This window comes from Tursiops truncatus, chromosome 5, assembly GCF_011762595.2.
Source record: "Tursiops truncatus isolate mTurTru1 chromosome 5, mTurTru1.mat.Y, whole genome shotgun sequence".
NCBI lineage: Eukaryota > Metazoa > Chordata > Mammalia > Artiodactyla > Delphinidae > Tursiops > Tursiops truncatus.
This window is the reverse complement of record NC_047038.1, coordinates 906,884-930,995: the sequence shown is the minus strand read 5'-3', so window position 1 is coordinate 930,995 and position 24,112 is coordinate 906,884. Positions and strand designations below refer to the sequence as shown.

Below are 24,112 nucleotides of genomic sequence, written 5' to 3'. Positions count from 1 at the left end.
GGTGCAGAGCCCGGCGTGGCCCGCGAGAACCCGGGGCGTGCGTGCGCGCACCCGGGGCCGTGCGTGCGCCCGCCCGCGCGGGGCCGCGCGTGAACTTGGGCCAGAGGGTGCCCGCTCCTGTCAGCGCGCTCAGCCCGGCCCGCGCGGCCCGATGCTTTTCCACTCGCGTCGGTGCCGAGCGTTTTCGCCGCTGCACACGGAGAGCGCGGCGGGCGGGTCGCTGAGGGCGCGGGGACCCGGGGGCTCGCGACCTGGGGTTGGGACTCCTGCCGCGCGCACCACCCCCGGACCGGCCCGGGCCCCGGGCCCCCCACTCCCCGGTCCCCCTGCACCCCAAGACCCTGCGCACCTCGGGGCCCCCTGCGCGCCCCAAGAGCCCCGGGCCCCGGGCCCCCTGCGCCCCGAGAGCTCCGCGCACCCCGGGACCCCCGCGCTCCCCGAGAATCCCTGGCCTTGGGACTCCTGCGACCCGGAATCCCTGCTCCCCAAGAGCCCCGCGCCCCGGGACCCCCGCGCGCCCCGAGAGCCTGCGCACCCGGGGCCCCGTACACTCTACGCGCCCTTTGGCTGTAAGGGGCCCTGCCTGGGGCGCGCTGCCACTTGCTGAACCGACTTTGGGTGTCGCCTTTGCGAGCTGTCGTCGTTCCGGTACCGAGACGCGCGGCCTGAGCGGTTCCCGAGACTCATGTGCCTGTCATCTTGCAGCGAGAGAGAAGCAGGAAGTTGGACGTGATAAACTGTGCGTCAAGGGAGCCCAAAGGTGGACCCACACGACGGGGGAGACCAGACCCTCCCCGGCGAACTGTGGAAGGTGATTGGAAGTGGATTCCGAAGCTGCTTTCTCTGCATAGACGAGGGTTGAGTCTCAGACTTTTCCTGGGAGTGGAGAGAGGTGCGTTAGGTAGATAGAGTGTGTTTTTCTTTATTTCTACTTTATTTTCCCTTTACTCCAAGTACAGTCGCAGATCTGAAGTGTTATGTCTGTGTTAAATTGACTCTAGTTGTTTGCATTTGGTCACGGGCTACCTGTACTTGACTCTAAGCTTCCACAACTTTACAATTCTTTTTAACTCAGTCACTCACTACTTAATTGAGTATATGATGACCTCTCTGTATTGAGACCTTTTCTAGATAGGTTAGTTTGACTTCAAGAATGGCTTCAGTTTCACAATACTTATGAAATTTAACTTGAGCTTATAGGTTCTGCTTCTTCATCTCACTGTCTTATCAAAGCAGGTCGGACAGGGAAGCACAGCCTTAGCAGTCTGATGGTAGAAGGCCGGGAAACAGTTTGATTTTGAAGTTCTGGAATATTACCCCCCAGTTGAAATTGAGATAGCAGTTGGTTAGGAACAGTGGCTTTTCTTTAAACTGGTCTCCTCCCATGGTTCACTGTCCAGAGAACCATTAGACCTTGGTTAAGGATCACGGGTGGGTGGCACGTGTGGTGTAAAGGGTTTGCTCTTTGGGTGGATCCCTACATTTTTTGACTTACTTTGGATTTGGGGAGAGGAGAGGCGTTCTCGTAGCTGCTGGGAATGTGTAATGGAGAGGCTGCCAACGTTATTGTCTTTTTTTTCCTTTTTAAGTGGGTGCATCAGGACCTTTCCTGGTTATGGAGACATTTGCTCATGCACACCTGGGTGCACAGGGAGCAGGCACATAGGAGGCCTGTTTGTTTGCTGGTAGATAAAAGAACCAGGGCAACAGTCCGGTGTTTTTTGTTTATTTTTGCGGTACGCGGGCCTCTCACTGCTGTGGCCTCTCCTGTTGCGGAGCACAGGCTCCGGACGTGCAGGCTCAGCGGCCACGGCTCATGGGCCCCGCCGCTCTGCGGCATGTGGGATCCTCCCGGACCGGGGCACGAACCCGCGTCCCCTGCATCGGCAGGCGGACTCCCAACCACTGCACCACCAGGGAAGCCCCAGTCTGGTGTTTTTTACAGGTGCATTGCAGACATTCAAAAACAACTTTTTTTTTTTTAAAGCAAATTAAAATTTTTATATAAACCCTTTTGGCTTTTTCTGCTGTAATATTTTTGAAAGGCAAGTGGACTTTGACAGTCTTTTAAGCGTTTGTTATAAGCGGTCGTAATTTAACACGTGTGCCGGGGACCCAGCACCTTCATGCGCGTTCCTTAATTTGATTCCTTGCAGCCTCATGATCTGGCTGGTCTTTCCCAGAGAGGTGACGTCACGGACCTGGGAGAGCCCAGCTCGAAGCAGGCCAGCTGGGGTCTGACCCTGGGTCCTCTGTCCAGCCGATCAGAGCCCACCCTACATCCTTTCTCAGAACGAACTTTCTGGGTGTGGTGTCTGTTCTGCAGCGTGGTGCACTCTGCATGCACTAGCAGGGAGGTAACGGTCATAGTCTCCTTTTTATTGATATCATGTAAGTTTCTTCTCTTTGTTGCCTTGCAAAGGTCACAGTTCAAACATGGTTTCCGGGCAACTTTAAACTAAAACTCCTGTTGTCTAAACCCTCCAGTTGTGTATTTTAATATTAGCAAGATGTTGGTTAGTTAGGACAGGTGATTTCTGTCTTCTTTTCTCGTTTTGTTTTGAAGTCTTTTCGAAAAGACTTTGGTGGCCTTGCGCACAGTTTTTCGGTGGCACTGACACAGGGCTGTCTTTGCCTCAGACTTTCCCAGGGGTCATGAGTGTGGCACCGAATGTGCCCTGTTAGGGAAAGCACCGAACCCCTGACGTGGACTCGTACCCCAGACCCCGCCAACTGAAAATCATCGGGCGTTTGCGGCGGCTGCAGTAACTTTTCCCTTGTGGCCTGTATGCAGCGTGGGGACATGGCCACTCCCCTTTCCTTCCCAGCCTCCATGTGATGCAGGAGTGGGGACCGTGACTGGCTCCAGCAGCTCGAGGGGGACGCTTGGCTCCCTGCGCTTTGCTAAGTGTCACTGCTTTGGTTACTATGACAGCACAACAAATTCACTCCAAAACTGGTGGCTTCCAACAGCAACGCTCATTTATTACTGCTCAGGGTCTCAGGGCCCGGAATTTGGAGGAGCTTGGCTGGCCGGGGGCTGGGGCTGAGCGTCCCTTCGGGGGACATCCTGGCTCCGGGGCTGGGAAGATGTGGGGAGCGGGGTGGCCGGCCTCTCCGTCACTGTGATCGCCCCGTGCGTGGTGCCTTCAGGGTGTGTCCCTAAAGGCACCAGGCCTCTGCAGCGCCCGGAGGTCGCCTTGCCTCTGTCCGGTCGAGGGGCCCCTCAGCTCCACCTTCTCCTGGGGGCGCTGAGACGGGCACACAAACAGTGCTGGTTAATAACTCACGTCCAGTCAGGGTCCAAGTTTTGCTCGCCTGTTCTTGGTGAGGAAACGAAAGAAAATCTCTGAGAAGCTGGAGGTGGTGCCGCCGTGCCGGCCTCGAGCTTGTGACTGCGCGCCGCGCCTGGAGCTGGGGACACGCTGCTGGGTCTGCGGCGCCGGGGGCTCCGTGCTGTCTTTTCTGTGAAAACCCCGGAACCGATGCTTTTGGGTCTAAAGTGGCCTGGCTCTGGCCTCCCCGCGCTCTGGCACCACTGACTGAGCAGGTCCTGGAAACTTTTCTCCCCGTTTCGTGCTGCAGGAGCTGGCGGGGGAGCTGGAGCAGCCTGTCCAGAGCCCAGGCTCGGGCCCGGGGTCTGGGGTGCAGCCAGGGCTGGGTCTGGCTTGAGGGCTGGAGGGAGGCTGCATTTCCAGTGGCCCTGTCCCCCCGCCCCCAGCCCGGGCTGCTGCCGTCTGCAGCCTGCTGTCCACGCGGATCCACCTGTTCCTCCCCGAGTACCGGGTGGCCCTCGTTGGAGATGCCGTGCAGGCCCCTCCCAGCCTGAAAGGGGAGCAGGGTGATGGGCACAGGGGACACCTCCGGCCTGAAGCTGAGTCCAGCTGAGCAGAGTTGGCTGAGGGAACCGAGACACTATAGCAGGGACAGGACGAAGAAACTGTTAGGAGGAGAGCCCTGTGCTGGGTCAGAGCCTCATAGATGAGCACACACGGAGGCTCACGGCGCTCAGAGGCGCGCCGGGGCCCTCGGGTTAAACAGGGGAGCAGAAATAAACATGTCACTGGAAGGCGTGGAAGATGAGGTGTTGGCCATTGTGGAAACAGATCGACAGCAACAAAACCGAGACAGAGACGGACGATCAGGGAGGGCCAGCCCAGGAGCGCAGCGCAGAGCACCGGCTGTCCCTGAAACAGACCAGGGGCAGGGGGGACGGGAGGGGCTCGGCAGTGATGCTGTCGAACCTCCGAGGCCCCAGTGGCTTGGGTTCCTGGTTAAGAAGACCCTGCTCAAGGCCCTGTGTATGTTTCCCGGCCCTGGGAGACAGAAGAGTCAGAAAGTCCGGCAGGCATCCAGGGAGGAGAGAAGGGGCGCGGGCATCACACGCCTGCCAGGCACCCTGCTCAGGAAGCCACAAGGTGAGGGTGAGGCCCAGGGCCCAGCTGGCCAGCGCCACTCCGGCCTGAGCAGAGGCCGGGGGTCCAGGAGCACACGGCCTAACGGTTGTCCTGACATCTTTGACCAAATGAAGCTTGCTTGCCGAGTTGATAATTCTTTGGGGGAGTTTGAGGGAAGAGTTTGTGTCGGGCAGAAACTTTGTGTAGGAGAAAAAGGAGGCAATTATTAACCTGAGGAAACGGGCTCCCTGTGTGGCTCAGCTGGGGATGCTGTTTACAATGACAGAGTGATGTCGGCGATGACTTACGGAAGTGTTGGTGGGCCGCGCTGGGAGGCTGGGAGGCGGGGGGGGCAGGGAGTTGGTGTGGGGACGTGCTGGCAAGACCTCAGCCCTGATGCTCCCCAAGTCAGAGACAACCAAGGACAGCTGTGCGCATGCACCGTCCAGCATGGACTTGGGGTGCGAGTGCAGAGCTGCGGGGAAGTGCCCTGGCAGAGGCACTGCTGGCGCCCGTCCTCTGCGTTACAGAAATGCAGCAGTGTTGGCTTTTAAACCTGTGCGTTGCCGTGGTACGATAGACGTGGCTTGTTGTAGGCTGAATTGTGTTGAAATCCTAAACCCCAGTGCCTTGGGAATAGGATTGTTGCATGTAATTAGTTAAGGTGAACTCATGCTGGAGGAGGGTGGCCCCTAATCCGAAACGACTGGTGTCCTTATAATAAGGGGGGTTTTGGACACAGACACAGTGAGAGTGAGGCTGCCACAGGCCAAGGAGCTACCAGGAGCCGGGGCAGAGCCCGGAACAGACTCTTCCCCGGCGCCTTCAGGGGGAGCACAGCCTCCAGAGTCGGGAGACAGTAAGTGTCTGTTGCTTAAGCCCCCAGCGTGTGGCCGCCCTCAGACACTCATATATGGCTTCACAAATGCTGTCTGACTCTATGTCAATAAACTGAAATGAAAAGAACAGAAAAGCAGAGCCACTTTGGCGCCCTTGTGGAGGGTGGAGTCCAGAGGATGAGATGGGCCAGAGCGGCCGGCCGAGAGGCCCTCAGAGTCTGGGTTGGGCCACGCGCGGGGCTGCCCGTTGGGCACTTGCTGTGTGCGTGACACCCCTGGGCCTGGAGAGTGCCTGTGTGGGGACGTGAGGGGCCAGGAGGCCCAGAGTGAGGATTTTGGCCTCTGTCCCGCAGCCACGCAGGGTGTTTCTGGTGGTTGGAGCCCTGTGGCTACTTCTTGTTGCCAGCTGAGGGCTGCTGAGTGGACGGGAAGGGACAGCTTTGCTGCTGTGGCTGCCCAGGCTCACAGGGGTGGGCAGGGAGAGGAGCCCTGGGAGGTGGGCAGCCGGGTCACTGGTTTACTTGTGAAGAAGGACCAGCGCCTTTGGAGGGAGGACAGCGGCTTTGAATTTCTCACGGTAGGAAAAGTGGCGAGGCGTCCACAATTGGGCCTCCTCTGCGGCGGGTCCGCCTGACACGGGAGGAGACTGTCCCCTGGTCAGGGGATGCTCCAGTGTGTGTGCGTGGGGTCTTGGAGCTTCTGAACTGGGGCTGTGGGTGGAGTCAAAGGTCACCTGTGCTTCCAGGGGTGCCGAGGAGCCCTGGCCACACGTCTGCCTCAGTCGTCCTAGGGCTTGTGGGACGGAGCCTCTGTTCCCCGGCCCTCAGCGCCCGGCCGGCAGGGCCGGTTAGTTCTCTCACGTCTGGCGTCTGCGTCCACCTGGGCCCCCAGGGTCCTGGGTTTGTCCCTCTGTCCTGCTCAGATTTCAGTGTTGGCTCCATCGTCCTCCCAACAGGCCGCCCTGCCATGGATGGGGTCCTGCTCGCTTCCTTCTAGCACCTGCCACCAGCTGGCATTGTTCCCAAGGCGAGCTTGCCTCCCTCAGGGCCAGGACGCTGTCCTGAGCTGCTCCAGCCCCGGCTCATCATGCTGACCGTTGAGCAGGGACGTGCAGGGCATTATGCATTGTGCCCGTGAGGTTCCATCCTGATCGTTTGATTTCTTATAAGGGGAACTGGCGTGGCCTTGAGGGTTGACACAGTGTGTCCTTCCAAAAGGTCTGCTCAAGTCCTGACCCCACGACCTTTACATTAAGATGTAAATTAAGATATAGTCATACTGGGGACTTCCCTGGTGGCGCAGTGGTTAAGAATCCGCCTGCCAATGCAGGGGACCCAGGCTCGAGCCCTGGTCCAGGAGGATCCCACATGCCGCGGAGCCACTAAGCCCATGTGCCTCAACTACTGAGCCTGCACTCTGGAGGCCGTGAGCCACAACTACTGAAGCCCGGGCACCTAGAGCCCGTGCACCACAACGGAGAGTAGACCCCGCTCACCACAGCTAGAGAAACCCTGAGCGCAGCAAAGAAGACCCGACACGGCCAAAAATAAATAAATATTTTTAAAAAAGGAGAAAAAAAAGATGTAGTCATGCTGGATTAGGGTGGACCTCAACCCAATCACTGGTGTCCTGATAAGAAGAGATACAGAGATACAGGACACACAGGAGAGGCTGCCTGAGGATGGAGGCGGAGGTGGGTGTGATGCCGACAGAACCAAGGATGCCAAGGACCGCTGGCCACCACCAGAGGCTGGGAGGGAGACAGGGAGCGGATCCCCCCTTGGAGGCCCCAGGAGGAGCCAACCCTGCCGACACCTCGACTTCTGGCTTTGGGTCTCAGAACCCGGAGGAAGTAGGTTTCTGCTGTCCTAAGCCCCCCGTTTTCGGTTCTTCGTGGGGGCAGCTCCGGGGAGCTGGGATTTGAATCTGCATATTAACAACTGTGAGTGGCACGCGTTCCTTCCCCAAGACGACAATGAAAACGTTACCCAGGACGGTCGTTCTCCTCTGCCCGGTGCTCAGCCCCCACCCCCAGCCCCGGGCGGGCAGCTGGGCATCCCCATTGGGCGTCTCTTGCTTTGTCCGCAGCTGCTGCGCCCTGCGCGCACCGGCCCGCAGCAGCCGGGAGCCGTGTTTGCGCTGACACTGTTTTGTTGCCTTTCTTGCACGTCTGCAGTGGTGGCGGAGGACCATTCCACGTGGAAGCTGGCCGTGCCCCCTGGGGGCCGCGTGGCTCCTGGCGTCCGTGTCGGACGTGGCGCAGCGCGAGGGTCGGATCGGGACCCGAGGTGCTGGCTCTGACCGCTGTGCTGATGCAGATGTCAGGCGTTGTCCCCTGGAGCCCTTTTTCTGACCCAGGACCTCGTGTCCTCCCAGGGTCGTCAGCAGGGCAGGACTCCCTCGTGTGCGTCTCTCCCGGCCCTGACACTGCTGATCGCTGCCCGTCACTTCGCACAGTTCACCTCATTTGGGTTTGTCTGACTTTTCCTCACAGCTAAATCCAGCTTCTGTGTTTCTGACAGGAATCCCGTGTCCCATGCTGTCACTATGCCCTGGAACAGGCTGTGCTCACCTTGGCCTCTGGCTTTCGCGGTGGCCTCCAGGCTCCTGTGCTGTGAGGTCCACGACGGAGAGCCTTGCAGGGAGACCCTTGGGGGCCCCATGAGGCCTCCAGGCTCCTGTGCTGTGCGGTCCATGATGTGCCTTGCAGGGAGACCCTTGGGGGCCCCGTGAGGCCTCCAGGCTTCTGTGCTGTGTGGTCCACGACGGAGAGCCTTGCAGGGAGACCCTTTGGGGCCTTGTGAGGCCTCCAGGCTCCTGTGCTGTGTGGCTCACGACGGAGTACCTTGCAGGGAGACCCTTGGGGGCCCCGTGAGGCCTCCAGGCTTCTGTGCTGTGCTATTCACGACAGAGAGCCTTACAGGGAGACCCTTTGGGGCCCTGTGAGGCCTCCAGGCGCCTGTGCTGTGCGGTCCACGATGGAGCGCCTTGCAGGGAGACCCTTGGGGCCCCGTGATACCCTGCCTCTCCTCGTGCTTCCACCCACTGGCTTTAGCTTCAGCGATGATTCTTGCCTGGAACTTTATGCGGTGCTTTTCAGGTGGTGATTTAAAAGACATTCCGTCCTTCCATCTACATGTCTTAGTTGGCATTCTACCAAAAGGAAGAGCTTCCCCCTCCCCAATTTCCTTACCTTTTCAATTATTATTTATTTATTTATTTTGCAGTACGTGGGTCTCTCACTGTTGTGGCCTCTCCCGTTGCAGAGCACAGGCTCCGGACGCGCAGGCTCAGCGGCCATGGCTCACGGAACCAGCCGCTCCGCGGCATGTGGGATCTTCCCGGACTGGGGCATGAACCTGTGTCCCCTGCATCGGCAGGCGGACTTTCAACCACTGCGCCACCAGGGAAGCCCACCTTTTCAATTATTTATTTCAGCGTGGATTTGTGCATCTTATTTTTTCTGTGGAGTATAGTCCACTTGCCTCGTTCGCTTCGCAGCTGCCCTGGGGGCCCTGTCACCACTCTCTGCTCCTGTCCTGATGCTCTGGCACCTGGAGATGCCCCAGCCTCCTCTGGTCGTTTCCCTGCCCCAGCCCTGGACATCAGCCATCTCTCCAAGGACCGTGGGGCCTGTTTTTAAAGTACTAGTTGTTTTATTATTTTTTTCAAATTTTGCCGTGGCTGCTGTTACCTTTCTAGGGTTTTGTGTGCCGTGTGCCACGAAGAGGGTTTGACAGGAGGGTCTGAGAGACCCCCGAGCGGTCGGCTCGGGGCAGAGGGCAGAGGAGGACGCTGCCCCCTTGCCGTCTGTCAGAGGGCAGTGCCGTGGGCGTCGGGGGGTTGCAGCAAGGGAGGCTGATCTGTCACGTGTCGGGATGAAGGAGCCCTCGTAAAGCCCCTCTCCTGTGAGGGATTTCTGAGTGGGGCCCAGGTGGCTTTGTGGGGAGCGGCAGGGGGAGCTGTTCTGTGGCTTGGCTGGTCCTGCCCAGGGACTGGGGGCTGGCGGTGGGCGTGTGGTGTGGCCAGCTCTGATCCGGTTCCCAGGTTCGCAACGCATTGAAGCAGAACCACTGCCGGTGCAGAGCTGCCCCCTGGGGAACTGCTGGCCCTGACCCTCCTGTCTGGGCCTTGGGGTCCCTGGCTGTGCTGGAAGAGGTGGCCATCTCTACTTAGGACGGGGAGCCCAGGGCTGCTGTCAGCGCCAAGCATGCTGGGTGCTGAAGACCCCGTGGACGGGCTTCAGGCTGAGGGGCACAGACGTGGGCGCTGTGGATGGAGAGCAGCTCTCCTGGCCTAGAACCAGTCCTGGGTGTGGATGGGGCCTCTGGTCGGGGCGAGCTCACGGCCTCTGGGAGGCAGTTAGGAGCCGGGCTCTGAAGATTATGGAGTTCCATCACTGCTGTCGTGTTTAATTTCCAACAGCTCTTTTAGTTTCCTCTAAATGTTCCCTTTTAGCGATCTTACTGTGTAGATACGGCGCCTTCTCGCTCGGAAGCTCTCGTCCTCTGGCGTCATCTGTTTTCTCCAGTTGCTGGGGTCTTCCTGTCTGTCCGCCTCTGTCTGTGGCTTCCTGGGCTGGGGGCCCTCAGCAGCTGCTCACGGGGGCAGCGGGCCACTGAGAAGGGGGTGCTTGTGTGGCGGGCGGGTGGCCGGCCCTCTCCCGTCGGCGTCTGCGGGGAGCCGGGTCCTCCGAGCGTCCCCCCCGGGCCACCGCCAGCTGGGTCTGCTGCCAACTCTGCACCCCCGCCCCCCTCCCAGGAGGGAACCCCAGCTTCAGTTGGGGGCGGGGCTCTCACTGGCCCGGTGGGGCGGAGGGGTGTCTAACTGCTGCGGTCAGTGGTCAGCGGTGACTGGTCAGCGGCCAGGTGGGTCCGGCCGTTCACGGCCAGCTCGTTTCCGGGGTCTCGCTGCCGCTGGCTGAGGACTAGGTTTCCAGCAGCTTCTCGAGTCCGAAGCGTGGCGGTCGCGCCTCCTCCCGTCTGGCGCCTGTGTTTGGAGCAGGGGTGGGGAGGCCTCCCTCGCTGGCTCTCATGCGTGTCCACCTGCCATCCTTCACCCAGACCGCTGCTTTCATTACATTTTCCAGGAGAGAGCTCTTGTGGTAGTTTTCACGCGGGAGGGTCTTTGTTAGGCAGCGAGATCAGAATATTCACACACGCAGTCCTGGCGGGTGACAGAGTCATTAGCTCAATGGCTTTGCCTGTAATCCTTATGATGGTTTGTGTCTCTTTGCCAGAAACAGGCACGAGGCTCTGAAGAACCCTCGGGAATGGATCGCTCGTCTTTAAAATGGAAACGTACCCTTGAGGGTTAGCTCAGAGCCAGCAGCGGCCCGGGCCTCCCGAAGCCTGATGTTCCAGAACCCCAGGGCCTGTCGGCGTGGACAGAGGGCACGGGCCCCAGACCATGGTCACCCTCATCACTGAGAAGCTGCAGAACCAGAGCCTGGATGACCTTGCCCGCAAGAGCTACGATGCCGGCCCGGTGAGCTGCCCGGCCCGTGTTGGGGGCGCTGCCTGGGCTGGGCCCCAGCTGGGGGAGAGGATGGGGGGAGGTGAGGAGGGAGGGGGCGGTGTCCCAGGGAGGCTGCGGCGCCTTCGCAGCCCCCAGAGCCCGTCAGCGTCGTGATGGTGGGTCCTCAGCCTCATTAAAAACAAACTTGGAAAGCCTAAGCTACACATAGACGCGTACGGTCCTGGGCGCTGAGTGGGCAAACGTCCACCCTGGTCGGCAGCCGGGCCTGCCAGACGCTGCCCGTGCCTCCGGGCGCCGCCCCTCCTGAGAGCTCCTCTTGAATTGTGTCTCTGTGGGTTAGCTTTGCCCGAGGTGGAGCCGATTTCTAGGGCCGTGTCGCCATGACCTTCAGCTCACACCCTACCTGGTTAAACTGGAGTCCGGAGGGAGGCGGCTGAGCGTCCGCACCTGCCTGGTGCTGGGGGCCGTGCCTGAGCGTCTCCCCGGGCGGGTGCTCAGCGCCGTCGTGTCGCCCGCACCCAGCCCTTGGCCTGTTGTCGCCTGTGGTGTCCTGCAGGGAAGGGGGCACGCGAGCGGGTTTCGCTGTAGAGAGAGCATGACAAGAAAAGTCCCACTTATAACTCTTCCCGTTGTGACACATCATTTCACCTTGTGTGACTTCCCCACACGTCCTTCTGGACAGGATGCACGTGTGTGGGAAATAGTGCCTTTCTGTACCCGTGGGCGTTTCACTGAGCTCCTGGTGAGGCTCGCTGACGCGTCCGTGGGGTTCCTGTGCTGTGGGTGCATAGACGTGGCTTAGAGCACCTGCTCTAACATTCACTTAAAAAAAAAAAGAGGGAATTCCCTGGTGGCCTAGTGGTTGGAATTGGGCGCTTTGACTGCCCCAGGGCCTCGGCTCAGGGAACTGAGATCCTGCTAGCTGCGCGAGGTGTAATTTACATAGCGAAAGACACCATTCAGTGTATCTTTCTGAGCAAGAAAGTCCCCGTCATCTCTATCACTGTTTGATTGTGGGCTCGGGGCGCCCCAGAGAGCAGGGCAGCTGTTCTCGATGCTGGGGTCGAGGCGAAGCAGATGATGCGCTGGGGACAAGTAGAGTGGGGAGGGGCGTTGGGAGTTGACACAGGGCTGGAATTCGGTGGAGCAGAGGCTGTGGGCGGTGAGCCAGCTGGAGCCTGGGCCGGACGCGGGAGTGAGAGGGTAGCAGGGCCCACAGGCCCCAGAGCTTGGTGGGGACGCAAGCCCTGTGGGGACAGGAGCCGGTGGGGACACGAGCCTGGTGGGGACAGGTGCTTGGCGTCCGTTCTCAGTGAGGGCCAGGGCTGGAGCAGAGGCCATGACTCGGGTCAGGGAGCAGGCCCCCTCTGCTGCAGGGCTGTGCTGGGGGCCTGGGAAGGGCGCCAGGTGGAGGAGTGAGGGGGGGTGCAAGGTCAGGGAGGGTCAGCGTGTGCTGGCCCCCGTGGACGTACCCTCAGCGTGCTGTGTGTGTCCTCCAGCACGTCCGGCTGTGCAGGTATAGTTGGGTTGGCAGAGAGCTCAGCTTTTAAAGCCTTGAGTTTAAAAAGTACTTTTTTATTGAGGTGTACGTTTCATCTAGGGAAATGCGCAGATGGGGTTTGGTGTGGATTGGGTGAGTTTTCCAGTCGTGTACGCGGTAACCTTGTCACCGTCACTGCAAACCTCTCCACCGCCCCGGGAGGTCCCCTGTGGCCCCACGTGGCTTTGCTGTCCCAGAAGTGCCAACATGCAGCGTGTACTCCTGGAGACTGGCTTCTCCACTCAAGGTGAATGAGCGCCCCTGGGTTCACTGTGTGGATGGCGCATCAGGAGCTGTTCCTTCACTCTGTTGAATGGTCCGCGTCTCCTGTTGCCAGACACTTGGGATGTGTCCACGACTGGCTGTTAAGAATGACACTGCTGACTGCGTTCGCGTGCAGGCCTCTTGTGGAAGTCTGTTCCCACTGTGTTAAGCGAAGCCCTGCCCAGAGGCCCGTCAGTGCCCCAGCCGTGCCGTCTCCCTGGTCGGGAATGGTGGCGTCTGCTCACGACTCTGACCGCGTGTCCCTGATGACCAGTGAGATCAGGGCCATTTCCTGTACTTACTGGGTGTCTGTATGTCGTTTTTGCTGTCCTTTTGCTCATCTTTCTTTTGGGTTGTGTGCATTTTTTCTCACTGGTTTGTAGGAACTCTTTGTATATTCTGGATACAAGTCTTTTCTTGGATGTGTGTTTTGCCAATATTTTCTCTTATTCCATGGTTTGCCTTGTCACTTTCTTTCTTTTTTTAAAAAACTTTTATTTATTTTTGGCTGCGTTGGGTCTCATTGCTGCACGTGGGCTTTATCTAGTTGCGGCGAGCAGGGGCTGCTCTTCGTTGTAGTGCGCGGGTTTCTCATTGCGGTGGCTTCTCTTGTTGTGGTGCACAGGCTCTAGGTGCACAGGCTTCAGTAGTTGCAGCATGCAGGCTCAGTAGTTGTGGCACATGGGCCCTAGAGCGCACGAGCTTCAGTAGTTGCGGCGCATGGGCTCTAGTGCATGCGGGCTTCAGTAGTTGTGGCTCACGGGCTTTAGAGCGCAGGCTCAGTAGCTGTGGCACACGGGCTTAGTTGCTGCATGGCATGTGGGATCTTTCTGGACCAGGGATTGAACCCGTGTCCCCTGCATTGGCAGGCGGATTCTTAACCAATGCGCCACCAGGGAAGTCCGCTTGCAGCCCTCTATGTCCTTTACTTAACTGAATAACTGTGAGGCTTTAAAAAATCCTGATTAAGAAAAGAAATGTATTCGGGGCCCATGTTCTTCTTTTTAATCACCAAGAAAGACAGTGTTGGGGACAAACAAGTTTATTGCAGGGATAAAACACAGGCCTGTTTCTTGAGTTGGAACTCTTTCTGAATCCGCATGTGTAAACCCACAGCACTGAAACTTCTTTCTCTTCACTTTCAGTATTCTGCCCAGAAACTGAACACCAGTGGCCACTCGTTCCCTTCTGAGACCGATGGTAAGTATTTAAAAGCGCCAGCGGGTCTTTCTGGGCTGCTGTGGGCCAGGACCCCGTGAGCAGGGCCGGACGGGGAGGCTGACACGGAGCGTGGGGCCCCTGCTGCGCCCCCTCCTCTGCTGGCCTCTCCCTCCTCTGGGCAGCGGTGCGGGTTGGAGAGCTTCCTTTCTGGAAGCGGCCTGGCAGTGCAGACCTGAAAGGCCCGCCCGGTGGGGTCTTGTGGCCACCAGGGAAAGGACGGGGGTCCGGCGGTACGCACGGCCTGTGCCGCAGCGCTGGTGTGGCGCACACCCGGCCAGCGGTGGGAGCCGGGGTTGTGCGTGCCTGGAGGGCCTGGGTCTGCCGGACCCCTTCCCTGCACCGCACGCCCCTGCCACGTGTGCCCTGTGGTCTGAATGGGCCTAGGAGGCTTGGCCGCCCGAGCGTAAGTCTGTTTGCGTGAGTGTGAGTGTGGGCGCCGTGGCCCCTGTGACGAACTGTGGCTGGTGTCCGTGGTCGCCGTGAGGTGCTAGTGGTGCGACTTCAGGCCGGACAGTCCAAGTGGCATCCAGGTCTTCCCCTGCGGCCCTGCTCACCTCCACGGGGACGCTGTGCTCGGGTCCCTCCGGGCTGCTCGGGTGCAGCTGTCACCAGGGTCTCGGGTGGTACGGGCCCGCACGTGGCCCTGGGCACCGTCTCCGTCCCACACAGGGCCAGTCCTGGCTCGGAGCCCCTCGGGCTTCCCGTAGGCCACGGAGCCAGCCCTGCCGTCCTTTCTGACTGACTGTGCGTCCTCGTGACCCGGGGTCACCTAGGGCCTTTGCTTGTGCCTCTCCCAGTGGCGGGTCCTGGCCTCCATGCCAAGGCCCCTCAGCTGGGGGTGACCGCAGAGCAGCTGGGCTGGAGGGGCTGCTGGCCGCCCCCGGGCCAGGTCATCAGGGCTCGGGGCTCCCCCAGCCCTGGCCCCACTCCCCTGGCTGCCCCCGTGCCCAGGTATGCTGCCTGCGTGAGCCCATCTGTGTCGAGCTGCTGACCCCTGTACGCTCGGCCTCTCGAGTGACCCTTATGCCCCCGTCTGATGACGAGGAAGCTGGGTCTGTGGTGTCAGGTTCCCCGTGCCCCTAGGCGTCCCCACCGTGGTGTGAGCTGCGACTGTGCAGGGCAGGGGCGGGGAGGAGGGGCATCCCACGAGCAGGGCTGGGCCCACCCTGAGGCCAGGTAGGGCTGAGGGCGCGGGGGGCGTGCGCCCCTCACCCGTCTCTCCTTCGTGTTTCCCCAGAAGACAAGCACCCCTGGAAGGTCGTCGGTGGAGGACAGCCCGTTGGAAGCCAGGGGGCCGCGGGCCCTGCCATCCCCTTCCCTCCTGGCCCCTGCAGCCCGAGCGCCAGCCTGGGTGCGGTCAGTGCCAGGGACCTCAGGGACGGCGCAGGGCCGCCCTCAGCACCCCCCACCAAGCGACACTGCCGCTCCCTGTCGGAGCCCGACGAGCTGGCGCGCTGCCGGTCCCCGTGGCGCCCCGGTGGCTCCAGAGTCTGGGCTCCTGTCTCCAAGCGGCGGTGCCACAGTGGCGGGAGCGCCACGCTGCAGGCTGGGAGCGCCTGGTCGCCGGGCCGAGCCCTCCCCGCTGCCAGCTCCGCCTCACCCCCCGCGCCCCGGCCGGCCTCGGCTTTGGCCAGCAGCGGCCTCCTGGCCCTGGGTCCGGCTCGGCAACCCGCCGGACCTCGCTGGCCCTCGCCGCGCCGCCGCCTGTCCCTGTCACAGGAGCACCTGTTGCCAGTGGACGCGGCCCCACCCTCAGCGGGCAGCACGCCCGCGTCCACGCCCGCGTCCACGCCCGCGTCCACGCCCGAGCTGGGCCGCCGCCGGGGCCTGCTCCGCTGCCGCTCTCAGCCGTGTGTGCGCGCGGGCGGGAAGGGCCAGCGGAAGCGCAGGCGTGAGGAGGATGCCCGCTGGCCGCGCCCGGCCCTGGACTTCCTGAAAATGACGCGGGTGAGGCTCCCTCTTGCATCCAGTGCAGGCGCCCCCTCCATGGGGCGGGGCGCTTATGGGGGGATCCGCCCCCACGCGGGCCTGGGCTGCCCTTTGCAGGGTGGAGACGGGAGCCGTTGGTCAGGGCGTCGAGGCTGAGCAGGCGCCGTCCGCCACCAAGCCTTTCCTTGCCGTCCTTCGCGGAGCCCGCCACCAATGACGCCTCTTTGGAGAAGGTGTTGTTCAGAGTTTGGGTTGTGAACCAGCTTGAAGATTCTGGTGTCCGGGGTCACCGCCTGCCCCTCCCATGCTGTTTTCTGATCGCGGGCAGTTCAGAGCAGAGTTAAAGGAAAGAGCCGGTTTCCAGAGGTCTGACCTGTGCATCTTTGCAGGGGGATGGCAGGACCTTCTGGGGGTGCTGAGGAGCAAGGACGGGGCTCTGGCGTGAGAAAAGGGAGAGGACGGCCTGCCAGGCCCCCTCATCACAGAGGCGGCTGTGCCTGGGGTCCTGGCGGGGGCGCAGGAGCCCGCAGGGTGGGACTGAGGTCGCCGTGGTCCACAAAACCCAGGTGGGATCCAGGCTGCACGATGCCGTCTACACCCACTCTCGACTTCACTGTCAGCTTTACCTTTCCTGACTGGTGGGTTTTCTGGAAGGTTCTTCCCAGTGGTGGGGAGGGAGCTCCCAACCCACACTTGCTGGCTGTGAAGTTTCCGCGGAGAGCTGGGGTTTAGGAAGGGGGTGTTCCGCGCTTTGCCACATGCCGCGGAGGAAAGCTGGCCGTGAGCCCGATACGCACCCCCAGCTCCGAGTACTGCAGCGTCTGCGGGCCCCGAGGGGGCAGGACTGTGGGGACGTTCCCACCAGGGACTCCAGAGTAGGCAGGGGGAGCAGAGCAGGGGGAGCCCTCACTGCTGGGTGGGCGTGCCAACCCCTCAGACCAGGGAGGGGGCAGGGATAGGGTGAGGAGGAGGGTGTCAGGACCACTGACCACAGATGTGTGTGGACCCAGCCTGGCAACTCTCGGGTTGCTGAGCTCTGGGCCAAGCATGGTCGCGATCGCCTTGTGATGGAGAGGCTGCCGTGCAGGGCGGCTGGTGGGGGAGCAGAGAGGAGACGGGAGCTGGGGTGTGGGCAGGACAGGGACAAGCCTGGGGAGGGCAGAGGCTCCTCCTGTTACGGGCGCGTGGCTGTGGTCCTAGAGCTAGCTCCCCTGCGCCCCTACCACGCAATTCCCGGGCCCAGCAGTCTCGTCCTGTGTCCCCTTCCTTCTCCAGCCATTCTGCCCCAGGCTCCTGGCAACCTCTCTCGTGCTCATGGGTGTCTGCCTCTGATTCAACCCTGATGTCCCCAGCAGAGCCATCTCTGAAATGAAAGTATAAGATAGTGTATCAGTCATCTGTTGCCTCGTAACAAACAGCCCACATCTAGCAGCGGAAACAGCACACGTCTGTGCTATGTTCTCGTGGGCTGGGCACCCAGGAGCGGCTCAGCTGGCCGGTTCTGCTCAGGGACTCCCCGAGGTCACGGCCATGCTGTCGGCCAGGGCTGTGGGCACCTAAGGCTGGACTGGGGCTGGGGGAGCCACCTCCCAGCTCCCTCACGTGGCGGAGGTTTGGTGGGATTGCTGGAAAGCCATCTGGGCCTGGGGTGGATGTGGATTTAAACAGAGCCGCACCCACTTTCTCCAGTCAGGATCTAGTAGGGTTTTCTGTTTCTTCAGTTTGTTTTGAGTATTTCTGGGGACTTGTCTGTTACAGTTAAGGTTTCAGTTTTGGGTACAAAGTTGCTCATTGTACTTCTCAGGCCTTTAAAATTTGTAGTCTGTACTTTTTTATCTTTAATGTGAATGATGAAGTGTGTGTGGCTAGGAACATGGCAAACAGATCACAACGGCCACCTGTTGAAAAGCATCTGGTGAAGAGCCTTCCCCCCGTGCCAGTTCAGATCCCCATTTTGAGGCGTGGGGTCAGTTCCGGGCCGGGTGCAGAGGTCAGTGCCCAAGCGGGCCCCGCAGCCAGTCGGCAGCCCCTCCGTCCCTCACCAGACGACGTGACTGTGACCTGTGTGGACTCACATCGCCTCTGAAACTGAATGCCTGGGTTTTCCCACCACACACCTGCTGTTCTCTGCAGACACCAGCCGAGTGTCCAACAACTCACTTCACTTCTGAGACGAACTACCTGGGGTTAGTGCAGACCCTGCAGGTCAACGCTCAGCCCCACAAGACGGCCCCACTTCAGGCACCAGCCCCAAGTCCAGGGCCTCCTGTACCTATAAATAGGGGGCTCCCACGACCCCTCCTCAGGGTCCATCATTTGCTATAATGGCTCACAGAACTCGGGAAAGCACCTTATTTACGACACCCGTTTATCATAAAGGCTTCAACACAGGAACTGCCAGATGGAAGGGATGCGTAGGGCAAGGCATAGGGAGGGCGCAGAACCTCCACACCCTCTCCAGGTGCACCACGCTCCCAGCACCTTGACGAGCTCACCTAGGAACCCCACCGTTGAGGGGATTTTATGGAGGTTTCGTTGCATCGGTGTGATTGATTAAGCCATTGGCCACTGGTGATTAACTGGGTCCCAGGAGGTGGAGGTGGGGTGGGCTGAAAGTCCGACCCTGGAATCCCAGGCTTGGTTCCGCTGGTGACCAGCCCCCATCCTGAGGCTGCTGCGGGGTCGAGTCGTGTTGGTGTGTGGTTGGAAGGGGCTCCCCCGCCCCCGTCACTCAGGGAACCCCGAGGAGTTTAGAGCTCTGAACCAGGCACCCGCAAGAAGACCAAGTATGTTCCGTACTCCATCACGATGTTACAACGTACCTAGAAAACGCGATTATTTCAAACATCAGAGGAGTGAGGTGACAGTGGCCAAGCGGTCACGGGGTCTGAGTGGCGAGGTTCGGGCCTCCCTGCGTTTGGGGTGTGGGGCCTGTAGGGCGGCAGGCCCGCTGCGGCGCGCTGCGCGGGGAGCGAGCTGAGAGTGTCGTGGGTGTTTGCTGCGGGGCTGCAAGCGGGGGGGCCAAGCACCGTCTGCAGGAGTGACTTGAGTCCCTGGTCCCGGTCCCTCCCTTGGGCTGGCCGCGGTGGTCACTGGGCTCTGCGGGCGGCTGGGGCATAGAGGACCCGCCATCACCAGGCGTCCCCTCCGCGCAGGACGTCGCCTCGGGGAAATGCCCGTCGCTCAGCCTGGACACCTGGCGAATTCTGTCCGTTTGTACCTGGAGACCCCCAGGTTTCCTGTCCCTTAGTCCGTCTCCCTTCCACGAGGCTTCCTGGGCGCGGGAGGAGCCCCGAGAGGTCAGAGTGCACAGGCCCCTGGACACAGCGCTGGGGCTCCACGCTGTCGAAGGCCGCCTCCCGCCCGGGCCTGCCGCCCGCAGCTGCCCGGAGCCGCCAGGCCTGGGAGCTTGTTGGTCAGCTGGTTCCCACTGCTTTCTCACAGAAGCAGCCTCTTGGTTCTTGTCCTTATTTTTGTGTCATGCACACAGTGCCTTAGAGATTGTGGCCGGAATGTGGCTGTGAGCTTTCCCTGGGGAGGGACCCCCACGAGGCCAGGGCGCTGACGTGCCTCCCCAGTGGCCACAGGGGCGGCCGGGCCCTGACTCCCAAGTCTTGTGTGGATGTCACTGGGCCGGTGAGAGGGCGGGGGGCCCGGCACCGAGAGGTCAGGCAGTCGCGGCCTTTTCACGGCCTCCTGGACTGAGGGGGGCAGAGGGTGAGCAGGTGGGGCTGGGGGCCTCGCCCTGGCCGTCCGTCCACCAGCCCAGGGTGGGGGAGGGCACCATGGGGGGGTCCGGCAGAGGCGGGGAAGACCCGGGGCGGTGGTGGTTGACCTGCAGCTTCTGTATTTGTGAGGCTAGTTCCCTGTCCACGTGTTTCAAGTTCGTTTTCTGAGCAGCTCGTGTCTGCTTTTCATTTCGTCCTTTTTATTCGTGCTGTAGTTTCCCCCAAGTTGAATAAACAGACCGTGTCATGGTAGATGTACTCTGTCTAGTCTGCTTTAACCTGTTCGCTTCTCCCGATCGACTGTCGCATGAGCGTGTTGCTTTAGACGGACGTGGAAGGTGATGAATGTAAAAACCGCGCGTGGCGGGTACACCCATCTCTCTTGCGGAGGGGACGCTGTGACCGCTGTGGGTGGCACTGTGGGTGGAGGTGTGCCCAGCGGCCTCGGGGCCACGCTCTCTCCCCTCTTCTGAGAAGGTCAGTGCCAGGGTCAGGCGAGGTGCCAGACACTCAGGGCCCAGGGCACGAGGCATGAGAGAGGCTGTGTTCGTAATGCCCCCGTGCCCTGTCGCTGAGGTCACCTCGGGGCTCTCGCTGGTGAAATGAGGGTCCCCGGGCACTGCAGGCCGCCCAGCAGGAGACACCGCGGTGGTACCATCCTGGCTGTGCCACCTGGTGACGGACCCCCCGGCTGGTGTCTGGGCCTCCAGAGAGACCCAGAGACAGGTGGCCGTCCACTGCAGAGTGGACTCGCCAACCCCGAGACCCAGGGGTCAGCCTTCCTTGTCACCATCTCTTTCGCGCACGGCTTCTTGAGGAAGGAGCGGGGTGGCATGGATTCAGAGGCCTTGCGCGTCCTCTCCCGTTGCCCAGGACCGGCCCCTTCACACTCCAGACGCTGCCCTCAGCTTCCGGGCCCCGCACCATCCCGTCTGGTCCTGGTTCCCCAGTCTCCTCTCTGTCCTCCAAGCAGTTCGTGAGGACAGACCTCGTGTGTCTGTGTTTGTCGGTTGTGCCGGGTCCTTGGGGGTCAGTCGGGTGCAGGGGGCCCCCGCATTGCTGGGGAGATGATTTCGGGGTGTGATATTCTTCAGTCTGCCTTCTGGGGCCCCCGGCCTCAGAGGGTGGGCCTCCTGACTGGTCCCCTCTTTCCCTTTGCCGGTTCACAGATGGAGGATCTTATCCCTGGGTGTTGGGGGTCTGGTTTTGGGGACGTTTTCTTTGTCTTGCATCGCCTGTTTCCTCCAAACTGCTTCCTCTTTTGGGTTGTCCTCACTGCTGCCTTACATAGAAGATGCTGTCCCCAGGTGTTTGGTAACGTTGGGACGCCTGCCTGCGTTTAAGCCGGGGACCCAAAAGCCGATCGGCGGCCCCATGTGCCTGGGTGTGGCCCTTCGGCCATGAGCTTTTTGTGGGGTGCTGGGACCCCCCAAGTCTTCACCCCCAGTTCCACAGGAGAGGCCTCTTCCAGTGCTGCCTGGGGAGGCTGGGAGTCCAGACGGGGTGCCGACCCTCAGGCGGCCCCCGTTTCCGCATGTGTCCTGCTCGTGGTGGACAGCCCCATCCCCCCAGTCCTGTGGTGTCCACCGGGCCGGCCTCCGCCCGTGGTGGGTGAGGAGGGCCTTGGCTCGGCCAGGTCGGCCGCGGTGCGTGTCCAGGTTCCTCTCCTCGGCTGGAGCCCAGGCTGGACCTGCGCCTGGGTGCTGGGCTCCAGGGGCTCCGGGCAGCCAGAGGCTCCCGCCTGGGCTGTGGCCGTGGCCTGTGGGCAGGGCCAGCTCTGGTCTGGAGCATGGACTCCAGGGCTGTGCTTCCAGGAAGAGACCTGACGAGCCTGCGGCTGGGCCGGGCCGGCCGTTTGCTGGCAGGATGGTGTCAGTCTCACGGGGCCTCTTCGCTCCAGCCGCGGAGGGTTGAGCGCAAGCTCTTACCCGCGTCAGTTGGGTGGTCTGTGGTGGGCGCATCCCCCAGGCTGTTTTGCACACAAGGTGAAAGACCCTCTAAAACTGAGGGCCCCTGATTCAGAACTCAAAGTTTTGACCTTTGATTGTTTTTGTAAAATAAATAAATTTATTTATTTATTTATTTATGTTTAGCTGCGTTGGGTCTTCGTTGCTGCGCGCGGGCTCTCTCTAGTTGCGGCGAGCAGACCCTACTCTTCGTTGCGGTGCACAGGCTTTTCATTGCGGGGGCTTCTCTTGTTGCGGAGCATGGGCTCTAGGTGTGCGGGCTTCAGTAGTTGTAGCACGTGAGCTCAGTAGTTGTGGCGCACGGGCTTAGTTGCCCCACCGCCTGTGGAATCTTCCTGGACCAGGGATCGAACCTGTGTCCTCTGCATTGGCAGGCGGTTTCCTAACCGCTGTGCCACCAGGGAAGTCCTGACCTTTGATTTTGAAAAGATATTTTCTGTTCATCTGCTTAGATGCAGGTCACCGTCAGACCAGAGCAGGACCGTCCGGCAGCGAGGGTCACACGTGTCAGGTCAGGCCCTCTGGAGCCTTGTGACGCCCCCTTTGGGCTCTTCAGTGTGGAGAGTCAGTGGCTTCGAGCTGTGCGTGGCCTGAGCCGGGAGTGTCCAGAGCTGCCGCATTCACGCTTGAGCCGCAGTTGTGGTCGTAGGCGGGCCTCCGTCCTGGCCACCGAGAGGACCTGTGGGCCGTGGTCCTCCCGCCAGCTGTCAGGTTACTACCGTCTGGGTAGGGCTTCGACTTCCATGCTGTGAATCAAAAGGAGAATTTTGTAGGTGGAGATGTGAGGAAGGACACGTCGGCTTCTGCTGCTGTGGGTGCAGCGCTGGGCCCGCCGTGCTGTGGGGTCTGCGTACGAAAGTGACCTTGACTGTGGCGTCCACCTTGATTTGAATGAAGGAGAAATTATCTCACGCGTCCTCATTTTGTGACCAGGGCTTGTGGCCAGTTGTCAGATCTTCAGGGACTTGACTCTTCAGTGTTACTTCTTGGCGGCTCACTCTTTCCAGTAGGACAACAGCCGAAATAAGGCCGTTGGTCTGGTGGAGCTGAGTGGCACCCCCGAAAGCGCTGGTTCCAGAGGGAGCTGCGTGTGTGGTTCTGGGGGGCCTGTTCCAGGGAGACGTGTGTCCAGGAGCCTGACCGCGGGAGGCCTGGGGGCACCCTTGCCCCGTGGCCGCCACCCCCACACACGTCGCCATGTCGGATCCTGCTAATGCCCTGAGAAGCCCCAAAACACGTGGTGACGTGTCTGCGGGGCAGGGTGGGCAACCCAGGGGTGACGCCTGGACACGCCGTGGACAGCACGTGGCGCTGCACGAAGCTGCAGGACCAGGAGTTCAGGGAGGGACCGGGGGCAGCGGCAGACCATCGGCAGAGCGGCTCTCAGCTGGGCGCTCTGGGCCGGCCGGCCGGGGGCGCAGGGCGGGGAGATGCCCGCCAGGCTGGAGGGGGTGGAGGCTCAGGGGAGGCCCCCTGCGTAGGGTGTGCGTCTCAGGCGTTCTAAGGTGAGGACAGTTGCGGCGTGTCGGTGTTGAAAGCGGAACCATTGGAAGAGGGAGGGCTGAGGGGAGAGGAAGGTGGGCACCGGGGGTGGCTGTGGGGCTCGCCTGGCAGGAGCTGGGGGCCCTGGCGGGGGTCCCCCGAGGCAGGCTGTGGAGGCGGGCGCCGGCTGGGCTGACGAGCGGGGCCGTTGTTGCGCGAGGACCCCGGACCTCCGGCCAGTCCTTCCGCAGGTATTTGATGGGATCGTGGACACACCTCCGGCCTCGAGTCCCCGGGCCCTTGTCCCCCATGCGCCGGGTCTCAGTGGGGCCATGGCCCTGGGCAAGGCAGGGGCGCGGGCAGGCAGGGCTCTGAGAAAGTGGCCCCGAGGGTGGGAGAGCGTGTGGCGGGGCCCAGGGAACCGAGGACGCCTTCTGTGACCTCGGGGACCCCTCTTGGTGGGATGCCACCTCCCCTGTGGCCTCCTGGAGATGCTTCAAGCCTGTGTCTTTTCTGTTGCAGACGTTAAAAAATTCAAAAAGCCTTTGCTCCCTCGATTATGAAGACGAGGATGAGGAAGACGCCCAAGTGAAGACAGCCGTGTCCTCCCCGTGCGACCCGCACGGCCCCATGAGCACCGCTGTGCCCAGCCCCGGCGACGCCGGCCCCAGCCCGGGGGTCTGGCGGGGGTGGGTGGCCGGTGAGGGCGAGGGTGGGAGTGGCGGGGACCCAAGTGACTGGGACAGCGCTGGGGAGGAGGGCATCTTCCCCCTGGGCCGCGGCGAGCTGGACCTGGAGCAGATCGAGAACAACTGACCGGCAGGCGGGGGAGCCCCGGCTCTTCCCCGCGAACGCGCTGTTTTGAACTCGAGGTGTCGCTTTGATCCAGTCTTTCCTAAAGAAGTGTTCTGCGTTTTTACGGCGTTTACGGTTCCGAGAAAGCGTCTCTATTTTGAAGTGAATTTTCGTGAGGGCATTCTGTTAACAGGGTCTGTGCACAGACCCTGGGGTGGGTTTGCGTTCCTTTGGTGAAACGCCTGCTGTGAAGGGCACTGCGCGTGGTTCAGCTGCTCGGAAACACTGGGCGCGTGGCCGGCCCCTCTGTGGACGTGGTCGTCGTGTGCCGGGCTGTTTGGAGCAGGGCCGCGTCGCTGAGGACTTGGAACGGGCCGTGAGGACGTGGTCCTGGCAGCCCTGCTCTGTCACTTCAATAAAAGGCATTCATTTGCTTTGCGGTGTGGCTTCTGCCGCTCGCTTTCCTCCCCAG

At 61.2% G+C, this 24,112-nt stretch overlaps 1 protein-coding gene across 3 annotated transcripts; it reads left to right on the top strand.

Annotated features, from left to right (window-relative positions):
* Positions 1 to 97: 97 nt before the first annotated feature.
* On the top strand, positions 98 to 24,074 carry FAM53A (family with sequence similarity 53 member A). Of its 3 annotated transcripts, none has more exons than XM_033856496.2 (5): positions 98 to 811; positions 10,476 to 10,723; positions 13,664 to 13,718; positions 14,977 to 15,686; positions 23,368 to 24,074. In XM_033856496.2, the coding sequence occupies exons 2-5, from the start codon at positions 10,646 to 10,648 to the stop codon at positions 23,659 to 23,661; spliced, it is 1,137 nt and encodes a 378-aa protein (XP_033712387.1). In that variant the 5' UTR covers positions 98 to 811; positions 10,476 to 10,645; the 3' UTR covers positions 23,662 to 24,074. The 3 variants fall into 3 exon arrangements, with proteins under 3 accessions (XP_033712387.1, XP_033712386.1, XP_033712388.1); XM_033856495.2 differs by having other exon boundaries at positions 98 to 892; XM_033856497.2 differs by having other exon boundaries at positions 98 to 901.
* Positions 24,075 to 24,112: the final 38 nt, after the last annotated feature.

Bases quoted from the DNA above. Each gene is read 5' to 3' on its own strand.
- FAM53A (XM_033856496.2), top strand. From the start codon at position 10,646: ATGGTCACCCTCATCACTGAGAAGCTGCAGAACCAGAGCCTGGATGAC. The intron at 10,724-13,663 runs GTGAGCTGCCCG...CTTCACTTTCAG, and splicing joins AGAGCTACGATGCCGGCCCG to TATTCTGCCCAGAAACTGAA. The intron at 13,719-14,976 runs GTAAGTATTTAA...GTGTTTCCCCAG, and splicing joins GTTCCCTTCTGAGACCGATG to AAGACAAGCACCCCTGGAAG.